At 45.0% G+C, this 12545-nt stretch overlaps 1 protein-coding gene across 1 annotated transcript; it reads left to right on the top strand.

The window, feature by feature from the left end:
• Positions 1 to 4323: 4323 nt before the first annotated feature.
• Positions 4324 to 10807, top strand: SMIM20 (small integral membrane protein 20). The gene is made up of 3 exons (XM_088450587.1): positions 4324 to 4529; positions 6958 to 7014; positions 10193 to 10807. The coding sequence occupies exons 1-3, from the start codon at positions 4421 to 4423 to the stop codon at positions 10228 to 10230; spliced, it is 204 nt and encodes a 67-aa protein (XP_088306713.1). The 5' UTR covers positions 4324 to 4420; the 3' UTR covers positions 10231 to 10807.
• Positions 10808 to 12545: the final 1738 nt, after the last annotated feature.

Genomic DNA, 12545 nt, shown 5'->3' with positions numbered 1-12545 from the left:
AAAATGATGTATATATCACCCCAGATTATACCATTACCCAAACTCATATCATCATCCCATCCTGTGTTGTGTATAAATTACAGCTGCGCTCCCCGTTAGATTGGGGATTCATTGTCCACTTTAGTGGATGTGAGCTCCATTATAGTCCATATCATCACCACACCCCCTACACATCTTCTGACCTGTGCTACAGGAGGAGCAGCTGCACTCTGGAATACAGTTGCATGTAGTTGCCCCTCTGACTCACTGAAATTCAGATAGAGGGGCCATGGGTAGGGACTGGGAGTAGGGACACTATAATCAGAAAACACAGTTTTAGTTGCTTGAGTTTATTAAATTTTTTAAACCATATCCTCTATTTTCACCTTTTGAAAATGTTTATGCAAATCTCAGCTAAGGTGTTTTTGATCTCATGGCTAACGCACACACACACAGAATAAAAACACTGATTAATTTTTTTTTTGGCACTTGGGGAGGAGAGCACCCCTGAACAAGGCAGCAGCCTCTTGATAAACGACACAGGCAGCACCTCTGCGCAGCTACATTACTGGTGATAAGTGTACCTAACCCGCGAACGCACACAGAAATAAAACACGATTGATTGATTGGATTTAAAAAAAATTTGGCACTTGGGGGGGAGAGCAACCCTGAATGAGGCAGCAGCCCTTTGATAAATGACACAGGCAGCACTCCTACGCAGCTACGTTGCCGGTGATAAGTGGGGCTAATGCGCGCACACACACACAGAAAAAAAACCACATTTGTTGGATTCATTTATTTTTTGGCACTTGGGGGGAGAGCACCCCTGAACGAGGCAGCAGCCCCTTGATAAATGACACAGGCAGCACCCCTGTGCAGCTACGTTGCTGGTGAAAAGTGGGGCTAATGCGCACACACACAGAAAAAAAAACACATTGGAGGGAATTCAATTCAGTGCAATGTTGAATAGTGATGGGAGGGAGCTCCCGAAGCTATTCAATACACCGCGCTGTTTTGGCGGGCTAAGGATTTCTTCTCGCACCTTCCTGGGAATGCAAATCTGACCAAAGTGCCAGGCACGCAGCTGTTTTTCTGCATAGCACGGCGCTAACAGATGCGCGCACGGCACTTTGGTCGGAGAATGCTGGTTACCGCGCCTTAACACCCTTGTTAAGGAGCGAGAACCGGCATTCTCCGTCCACACAGCACACTGAATTGAATAGCTCCGGGAGTTTGCTCCCGGCGCTATTCAATTCACGTTGAATTGAATTCCCCCCATTGATTGAATTAATTTTTTTTGGCACTTGGGGTGGAGAGCACCCCTGAACGAGGCAGCAGCCTCTTGATAAATGAAAAAAGGCAGCACCCCTGCGCAGCTACGTTGCTGGTGATAAGTGGGGCTATTGTGCACACACAGAAAATAAAACACATTGATTGGATTAATATTTTTTGGCACTTGGGGGGGGAGTGCACCCCTGAACGAGACAGCAGCCCCTTGATAAATGACACAGGCAGCACCCCTGTGCAGCTACGTTGCTGGTGATAAGTGGGGCTAATGCGCACACACACACACAGAAAAAAAAAACATTGATTCATTTTTTTTTGGGCACTTGTGGTTGGGGAGAGCACCCCTGAACGAGGTAGCAGCCCCTTGATAAATGATACAGGCAACACCCCTGCGCAGCTAAGTGTGGCTAACACTCGCACACACAAAAAAAATATTTTTTCACACTGGGGGTGAAGAGCACCCCCGATGGACAGAGCACCCCCTGAACAACACAGCAGCACAGCCAGCCAGCCAGCCCCTATGGACAGGACAACAGCCAGCCCCTATGGACAGTACAACAGCCAGCCAGCCCCTATGGACAACAGCCAGCCCCTGACAAGTGACAACAGTAGCCAGCCCCTATACACAGCAACCACAGCCCCCTCCTTGCTCTTCACTCTCCACAGCATGAATGAAAATGGCGGCGATCGCAGGACCTTTTATACAATCCAAAACCTGCGAGAATCTGACAGCGGGATGATGAGGTTTTGCCTCGTTTTGAGATTTGAGTCAGGCGGGAAAGCCCGAGCCGGCTCGGATCACTACGTTTGAGTGGGTTTGGATCCCAATATGTGTATCTATCTCAATGGGAATAATCAATTAGCCCGATTACTCTGTTGTGTGTATGTGTATATATATATATATATATATTCATCTAGTGACATTGTAAAAACTGCACATATCCAGTGAGTGTCACTAGGTCAAGACTTGACCTAGTGACACCTACTGTACATAAGCAGTTTTTACAATGTCACTAGATGATTATGGGGTCTATTTACTAAGCAGTGTTAGGAGACAGAGTGAAAAGTGATAAGGTGCCAGCCAATCAGCTCCCAACTGTCATTTTTCAAACACAGCCTGTGAGATGACAGTTGGGAGCTGATTGGCTGGCACCTTATAACTTTTCACTCTGTCTCCTAACACTGCATAGTAAATAGACTCCTTTCTATCTATGTAGATACAGTGTTGCGGGAAGTGGGCCCCAAACTGCTATCTTGTCTAGGGCCCCTTGAGGTCTAACTCCGGCTCTGCCCACATGCCCTCCTGCATTTATCACACATGCCTTCCTGTCCTCTAGCTTTTATCCCACATGACCCTGCTCAACAGCTATTATTAAACAAACCCTTTGCCCACCAGCCTATACCATGCACACCCTCCCTGCCAGCTTTTGCCACACATCCTCCTTTCCTATCACATTTCTCTCTTACCACCAGTGCACAACATTACCACCCACCTCCCTCAGTGACTCTCCTTCTTAGGGATGGGAATCATTTGATGTTTCATCGGAAACATCGGTATAATGGTTTCAATGTTTGATGTTTAACCCTGCAATGTTTTTGATTCAATGTTTCATTACCATCGCAAGATTTCTCCCCCGATGTTTTGTCGCTGCTTTTCCAATGTTTTTTTTTTTTTTTTTTGTGACACTATGTGGTGCTGCCACTGCTTTGGGCTGCCAGCTGGCTCTCTCCTTGTTTTATAGTCAGTTACAACTTCAAAATAGAGTAACAAACACTCTGATCAGCCAATTAGCAGCAGCACATAGGACAGTCCCACCCCTGGCTCACTGTCACTGGTGCTGTTCTCAGTGAACATTGGTTGGCTGCTGGGGTGTCTGGCTGCTGCAGCTATTGGTAACTGAGCTGTCAGTCTCACAGTGTCGCTGTCAGGCACTCACTGCATGTGCACTGTGCATGTGACAGACCTAGCGGTGCCAAGTTTCTGTCGTAACATCATTGGTGAGGAGCTGGGAGAGCGAGAGGGAGGACTTGAGGAGACAGAGGAGGCGATTCAATTCAACGCGAATTGAATAGCGCCGGGAGCGAGCTCCCAGAGCTATTCAATTCAGTGTGCTGTGTGGTCGGAGAATGCCGGTTATCGTGCCTATCGCGCCTAAACAAGGGTGTTAAGGCGCGTTAACCGGCATTCTCTGACCAAAGAGCCGGGCGCGCGGCTGTTAGTGCCGTGCTAAGCAGAAAAACAGCTGCACACCCAGCACTTTGGTCGGATTTCTCCTCGCATCCCCAGGGGGGTGCGAGAAGAAATCCTAAGCGCGCCCAAACAGGCGGGATAGCTGAATAGCTGCGGGAGCTCCCTTGAAATCAAACACCCTCTTGTGCTGCTTTGTATGTATGTATGTATATATATATATATATATATATATTAGGGATGTGCAGGCTCGGATAGGTTCGAGTTTGCACGTGGAGTTCGGATTTTTCCCTCCAAAAAAACGGAACTCAGAACGAGGCAAAACGTCATCTTACATGGACGAACATCATCATTCCTGGTCTTTTGTCCAGGAATGATGATGTTCGTCCATGTAAGATGACGTTTTGCCTCGTTCTGAGTTCCGTTTTTTTGGAGGGAAAAATCCGAACTCCACGTGCAAACTCGAACCTATCCGAGCCTGCACATCCCTAATATATATATATATATATATACACACACACACTGTATATATACTGTATATGTTTGCCTCCATGAAGATAGCCATATAGTATAAGCTTATTTTAAAAGTTTATTAGTCTATTATAAGTTTAAATACAGTTTGATTAAAAAAAAAAAAAAAAACAACAACATCGGTAAACATCGGTTCTAGAGAACCAATGTTTATATCTAAATAATGTTTTGTATTCAATGTTAAAAACATCGGTACTTCCAATGTTTTCTTTCGATGTCCCATCCTCCTCCTCCTGTGCTTTCAGTTTCAGCTGATACACACTGTACACACTACACAGTGACAGGAGGAAGAAACAGAAACATGTGCACCCTGCACTTCGTACCATGTGACTGCAGCCTTGAGTCACATGACCAGGTGATGATGTCACAGGTGGATAATGAGCAGGAAGCAGTCAGTGCTGCTGTCCTTGCAGTGTGAGGCTGTGAGCATTAGACATGTCCCGGAACAGCAGTGTAATGCTGATATTTGGGGGGTTTATTGCTGCAGTAGCCGCAGCCTTCTACCCCATCTATTATCACCCACTGGAGCACATAGAGGACTACAGTAAGTGTTACATTCTGCAGCCACTGATGTCACACTACTTGCTGTTACACTATTATTAGTTATTATAGGCAGCTGTGTTGCTTACAGTATGTGTGCATGTTGTCCTACCTGCACTCACATGTGTCAGTTATTGTATGAACTATTAGGTGTAAATAAGTAAAGCACAGTTGAGTTACTGTTAATAAGCCACCCCCTGCCAGTAAATAATACATACTGTAACCATGCCTCTTTAATAAAATAGTGCTAAGTACTTTAACCCATAACAACCGATCAGACATATGCTTTTGTTTAATAAATGACACTAGAAAAATGACAGGTTGTATTCCATTGCTTGCTATGTATTGCAGCACAATATGATACCTCTTAACTTTTAAAAATCACAAATGATTATTTGTGTTATTCTGTCAGATATTCATATTACTTATTTTTATTTATTACAAGAATGCCTTGTATTTAGCATGTGCGGTGCTTATACTTGACCCATATGGCTCCATAACATATTGCTCCTTTGGATTATGGCAATTCTGCATATAATGTATGTGCTAAAATGTAAATTTTTACATCAATATGACACACGAGGTTTAAGTATCTTCCATAATAAACATAATCTGAATGCAGAGTGGGATTAAGGGGGAGATACAGGGTGCATGTCCTCTTGTCCCACTGGACAAGGTACTCCCATTGCTGTCTGACTCTGACCCAATCAAGTTTTCTGCATGCCTGTCACAGGACAGATACAATTTGTGCATGTACACACCTCACCTTGTTATTATTATTATTATTATCATTGTTTATTTATAAGGCGCCACAAGTGTTCCGCAGCGCCTTACAAAGTACATACATAACCAAAAAAGTGACTTATAGTACAATACAATACAATGCAGGACCAGGACATGTATAATATGCATTGATACATTGGTGGCCATAACACCCAAATAAGCAACAGATCATAAGCAGCCAAATGTTTGTTAGCCACAGACTTGGGGTTATTTACTAAAGTGCGAATTTATAGAGGCGGAGATGTTGCCCATAGCAACCAATCAGATTCTACTTAACATTAATCTAGCACCTTCTAGAAGATAATAGCAAGAATCCGATTGGTTGTTGTGGGCAACACCTCCACTTCTATAAACCCGCACTTTAGTAAATATACCCCTCAGTGTTTTCCACCTCACTGGATGCTATATACTGAAGTGTGAAAAAATCATGGGATAGCAGTATGTAAAGATAATGGTAGGTGGCATCACCGTACTGTGACATCTTGGAAATGCCCAGACCTGCATTATTTGTAATCTGACATCTCGTTAGTCAGTTTGAACAATGGCTAGGCTGCTCATCAGCTTTCGAACGGAGTAGGATAGAGGGTGTCCGATGGATGGGACATTCTATTTCCGAAGTTGTGCGGACATTCGACATTCCTCGATCTATGATGTCATGAGGTCTCCTCATAGAATCACAAGTAATGCATATACCTGTGTTCCAGCATGGAAGACATGCTCTGTTAGCATTACATGATGACTGGAGCTGGGAAACACTGATCTAGAGCAATGTTTCTCAACTCCAGTCCTTAAGAACCCTCAACTGGTCATGTTCTGAGGATTTCCGTCTGTGGAAGCAGGTGGGATAATTACATGGAATGGGTATGATATACCTCAATAGCCGCCGGTTCAAATACAGACGCCGGAAGCCTGGACTGTGAAGATCCCGACAGGAGAGGTAAGTACCCTAACCTTCTCTTAATGGTCCCTAACCTCCCTGGGGAGTGGCTTACCCTAAGTTCCCCCCAGTGGTGCCTAAACCTAACCCCCCCCCACCCACACCCTAAACTTAAGTCTCCCAGGGGGGGAGCCTAACTCTAACATTCCCTCCCCGCACCCTAACCCTCCCTGGGGGGGTGTCTAGCCCTAAATCCTCCCAGGGGTGCTTAACCCCGCCCCCCCGATCCTCGTGAAGGTGACATACTCACCGCCGTCCGGACGTTCGAGATGCCGATATCCTGATCCCTTTTGGGATAGCGTTGTCAGCATTTTGCCGGCGGTCAGGATTCCAGCGTCGGTATATTGGCGGCCGGAATCCCTTCCGCCGGTATTTTAACTACATCCCGATTACACACCCAGCAAAATAGATTAACTCACTTGTACATGATTAAACAAATCCAGAAAACATGACCTGTTGGCTGTACTTGAGGACTGGCGTTAGGAACCACTGGTGTGTAAAACTTACACGTTGTTTTAAAACACAGTACTGCCTTCCATAAACTCCATTTGTGTAGCAGTCTCTAGACATTTTCAACTGACACATTTGAAAGATATGTGGAAATATCAATAAATTGCTTATATTATGAGACTGCAGAATATTTGTTAAGTGAGAATTCAGAAAGTACAGTATGTGTAGTGTATATCAATGTTCTCCTGTTTATTTTTTCCAGAGAAAGAACAAACCGTAAACCGAGCTGGTGTCATACAGGAAAATGTACAGCCCACAGGTATATATCCTATGGAAACACAGTATATACATCCGAAAATAAGGACTATAAAGGGTTGTAGGAAATAACATGATGCTTTGAGATCATGTTCAAGTTATAATGCCGACACTGGTACATTGCTTTAAAATAACATTACAACAGCGTCGGCACTATCCTGTTGATAAAATGATGTTGACATATTGACTGTCAACATAATCGAGATCGACAAACTAATTACTTCCCTATTTTAGCAATAGCATTTTTTCTCTTCACTGCATAGAATGAGATTGTCAGTATATGGATAGGCATTTCATGTAATGTCTGATTTCAGCATGAGGCTTTCACATATATGGAGGGTTCAGAGTTAAAGTGAAGCAAAGGTTTTATTCAGAGATGTACGTAAACCGGATCGTTAACGTACATCTCCGATGGTGTGAGGTTTGCGAAATGCACAGATGTCGTAATGCGCATGTGCAGATCTCGTTCTGCAAAAACACTCGCTGTGCTCCCTACACCGCAGCATGATTTATGTGCTGCGGGCGTTTGTGGGCAGGAACTGGGGGGATGACGGACAGCGTTCTAGAGATCAGGTTAGTCAGGATGGCCGGTGTCACGCAGAGTGATCCCATACTGCATCTTTGGATGCAGCCAACAGATCTGCGATACCGGATGTGGGTGTATATTTACACTAGATGCCTCATGCGGCATAAGTATACTATTGCCGCTGAGCAATAGTGTGCAACTCCCAATCAGGCCCCAAGTCACAGTGAGCTGAGCAATAGTGTGCAGCTCCCAATCAGGCCCCAAGTCACAGTGGCTGAGCAATAGTGTGCAGCTCCCAATCAGGCCCCAAGTCACAGTGGCTGAGCAATAGTGTGCAGCTCCCAATCAGGCCCCAAGTCACAGTGGCTGAGCAATAGTGTGCAGCTCCCAATCAGGCCCCAAGTCACAGTGGCTGAGCAATAGTGTGCAGCTCCCAATCAGGCCCCAAGTCACAGTGGCTGAGCAATAGTGTGCAGCTCCCAATCAGGCCCCAAGTCACAGTGGCTGAGCAATAGTGTGCAGCTCCCAATCAGGCCCCAAGTCACAGTGAGCTGAGCAATAGTGTGCAGCTCCCAATCAGGCCCCAAGTCACAGTGGCTGAGCAATAGTGTGCAGCTCCCAATCAGGCCCCAAGTCACAGTGGCTGAGCAATAGTGTGCATCTCCCAATCAGGCCCCAAGTCACAGTGGCTGAGCAATAGTGTGCAGCTCCCAATCAGGCCCCAAGTCACAGTGGCTGAGCAATAGTGTGCAGCTCCCAATCAGGCCCCAAGTCACAGTGAGCTGAGCAATAGTGTGCAACTCCCAATCAGGCCCCAAGTCACAGTGGCTGAGCAATAGTGTGCAGCTCCCAATCAGGCCCCAAGTCACAGTGGCTGAGCAATAGTGTGCAGCTCCCAATCAGGCCCCAAGTCACAGTGAGCTGAGCAATAGTGTGCAGCTCCCAATCAGGCCCCAAGTCACAGTGAGCTGAGCAATAGTGTGCAGCTCCCAATCAGGCCCCAAGTCACAGTGAGCTGAGCAATAGTGTGCAGCTCCCAATCAGGCCCCAAGTCACAGTGAGCTGAGCAATAGTGTGCAGCTCCCAATCAGGCCCCAAGTCACAGTGGCTGAGCAATAGTGTGCAGCTCCCAATCAGGCCCCAAGTCACAGTGAGCTGAGCAATAGTGTGCAGCTCCCAATCAGGCCCCAAGTCACAGTGGCTGAGCAATAGTGTGCAGCTCCCAATCAGGCCCCAAGTCACAGTGAGCTGAGCAATAGTGTGCAGCTCCCAATCAGGCCCCAAGTCACAGTGGCTGAGCAATAGTGTGCAGCTCCCAATCAGGCCCCAAGTCACAGTGAGCTGAGCAATAGTGTGCAACTCCCAATCAGGCCCCAAGTCACAGTGAGCTGAGCAATAGTGTGCAGCTCCCAATCAGGCCCCAAGTCACAGTGAGCTGAGCAATAGTGTGCAACTCCCAATCAGGCCCCAAGTCACAGTGGCTGAGCAATAGTGTGCAGCTCCCAATCAGGCCCCAAGTCACAGTGAGCTGAGCAATAGTGTGCAACTCCCAATCAGGCCCCAAGTCACAGTGGCTGAGCAATAGTGTGCAGCTCCCAATCAGGCCCCAAGTCACAGTGAGCTGAGCAATAGTGTGCAGCTCCCAATCAGGCCCCAAGTCACAGTGGCTGAGCAATAGTGTGCAGCTCCCAATCAGGCCCCAAGTCACAGTGGCTGAGCAATAGTGTGCAGCTCCCAATCAGGCCCCAAGTCACAGTGGCTGAGCAATAGTGTGCAGCTCCCAATCACGCCCCAAGTCACAGTGAGCTGAGCAATAGTGTGCAGCTCCCAATCAGGCCCCAAGTCCATGAGAGTCAATTTGGAGAAACTGGATTTCAAAGTTGAAGAACTGTATTTATTTAACCAACCATTGACTTTGAATATTTACTGCTTCAATAACTTAGAACCATGTTTAATTTATACTATTTTATAAAATATGATGTTTCCAGTGTATCAGGGCAGTGTTAGTACGAAATCGGCAAAAAATCAACTTGGTTCACTATGAACGCTACAAATGTGTGTTTATTGTCCATGTATATGTATATTTGCTATCCATTTACAGTGAGCTGAGCAATAGTGTGCAGCTACCAATCAGGCCCCAAGTCACAGTGGCTGAGCAATAGTGTGCAGCTCCCAATCAGGCCCCAAGTCACTGTGGCTGAGCAATAGTGTGCAGCTCCCAATCAGGCCCCAAGTCACAGTGGCTGAGCAATAGTGTGCAGCTCCCAATCAGGCTCCAAGTCACAGTGAGCTGAGCAATAGTGTGCAGCTCCCAATCAGGCTCCAAGTCACAGTGAGCTGAGCAATAGTGTGCAGCTCCCAATCAGGCCCCAAGTCCATGAGAGTCAATTTGGAGAAACTGGATCTCAAAGTTGAAGAACTGTATTTATTTAACCAACCATTGACTTTGAATATATACTGCTTCAATAACTTAGAACCATGTTTAATTTATACTGTGTTATAAAATATGATGTTTCCAGTGTATCAGGACAGAGTTAGTACGAAATCGGCAAAAAATCAACTTGGTTCACTATGAACGCTACAAATGTGTGTTTATTGTCCATGTATATGTATATTTGCTATCCATTTATGTTTTCACTGTTCTATCTCCTTTTAGGCTTAAAAGTGTGGAGCGACCCCTTCTCAAGGAAGTAAAACAGTATCTACCTCAACCCTTTGTTACTTTTGAAACATTTCAGTTATGGACACATTTTCCCAACGGCTATTGACGAACCATAATAAATATTAATTCCTTCTGTCTGCGTAGAATGAGATCTTCAGATATGTGTTACTGGAAGTGAACTCCCATTATTTGCCTACATGAACCCAGAATGGGCGATGAGAGTTCTGTGTATAGCTGCTGTTAGTCATGGCTCCAATGATATATGGAACCCAGCTGACATGCATAAATCTTTCTCATGACCTGTCATAACCGTGATTCTAGTGCATAGCAGTCGGCCCATCACTACAGTGGCTGACGGAATGCAAACTCTGCCCTTTGGCGTTTATGATGTCACAAACTGGTTTGTTTTTTTACACATTTTTACTTTAAATGAATTGACTCTTAATAATTGATTTGGTCATTTTATTTTACTATTTTTCAGCAGTCAAGGAGTTTCATGTATACAGAAATATTTTCTTGACACTACAACTTTCTCTGAAATATCCTTATTATTCATTTACACTTGTCAAAGCTGTTAAGAAGTTTTTACATAAAGCAAAATGTAGTCAATGTAAAGATCATTCATTGGAGGCTCGTCCATAGAGCATGGTAATGCTTTTTAATACTGTGAGGACTGTTTTTATGCCCAATGGCTGTTTTCTCAGGATTGCCCATTTTTGAGCATGGGAGGCAGTTACTAAGGGGTGCCGCAGCAGCTTAGAGATATCTGCTGCTGTCTCAGTAGTTATGATGGGAAATTCTGTCCACAGAAATTTCTCTGGGGACTGCAATAATGCTTTTAGGTGTTTGGCTCCGTATTGTAATGCCTATGGACTACGTTTTCACACTATTGGTGGGTACACACTACACGATATGCTCCCTGAGCGATATCGTGTAGTGTGTCCCCGGCAGGCTGTGCTCAATGTCGTTCATGACATTGAGCACAGCTGCTGAACGATATCATTAACGATATCGTTCAGCGCCGCGCTCTCTCCCCCATTCCCTGACATGCAGCAATCTGACGAGGTCGTCAGGTTGGCCTGCATGTCAGCCCGATGAACGATAATGACGAACGACCCGCGGGAACGCGCTTCGTCGTTATCGTTTATCTTTTTGGGGTTAAAAATGGACGATAAAGTGGACGACTGAACGATAACGTTATCGTTCAGTCGTCCACTTTATCGCCCAGTGTGTACGCACCTTAAGATTTTTCGGAATCATAGTAAACTGCCCTGGTAAAATATTTATTTTGATACAATGTGCGGCAACATGAATTTAAACTTGTCGGAGCAAAACTACAGAATTTGTTAAATCGGCCACTAAAAATTCAGGACCGTTGTTTGTATCATTCTCTAAATTGATTTAAATAAAATATTGTTATTCAGCATTCTGTGTTTCAAAAATATAGTCACCAGCAAACTTTACATGAATACTGCCCATATTGTCCTGGCATTTACTTACCTGATGGTAATTTACTCTTTGACAGGCTGGACAGCTGGATAAATTGTAACGCAGTTCTCACCAGTTGTTTTATATTGTTCTGTTAAGTAGGATGAAGAAGGTAATAACATACAGATTATTATAATGAGTACGTTATTTTAAGTGAAGTGGCTGTGTACCAACTAAGGGCCGTATTCATTTAGAAGCGAAAAGCCATTTTCCGCGAAAAAGTATCGTGGATCGCGGCTTTTCGCGTAGTCGGAACTTATCTTCAAATTCAATTCCAGACTGTTTTCGCCTACGTGGAAAGTCAATGCACTGTTATAGGTGTAAAAGATTCGCCTAAGAATACCAGGAGAAAAAAAAGTTTTATTTAGGGGTGCAAACGTAGGGAAACCACTCAGAACCCTTGGGACAGCCCCCAAAGGACAACTGTGTCAAACATATGAACACCCCAACAAATGACTTTCATTTTGCGGGCGAAAAAGGACAAAGTGGGGGGACAAGTATAAAAACTAGCGAAATAGCTTTCTTAGGGGTCTGCAAGGATGGGTCAGGTGTTTTTAGGATTGCAGGTGCGTTTTTCACATTTTCTAAACTTCACTTTAGAGACTTTAAAAGATGCTAGCACCCATTTTCAAGTAGCCCAAATCTAGAGGGAAGGGGGAGACAAAAGGAAGACATGAGGAGTGAGCCAGTGTAAGGGGAGGTAAGAGGTAGACTATGTGGTGACGTGGATAAGTGGTAGACTGATATGTTTTTATGAACAGGTGGGTTTTTGGCGCCCATTTGAAGCAGTGCAGGCTGGGGGATAGTCTGATGGAACGAGGGAGATTGTTCCAGCTTGGGAGAAATCTTGAATTCTGGA

The sequence above is a fragment of the Taudactylus pleione genome, unplaced genomic scaffold, assembly GCF_031769625.1.
Source record: "Taudactylus pleione unplaced genomic scaffold, aTauple2 ptg000520l, whole genome shotgun sequence".
Taxonomy (NCBI): Eukaryota; Metazoa; Chordata; class Amphibia; order Anura; family Myobatrachidae; genus Taudactylus; species Taudactylus pleione.
The sequence above is the reverse complement of the archived record's forward strand: the minus strand, read 5'-3'. Positions and strand labels throughout refer to the sequence as shown.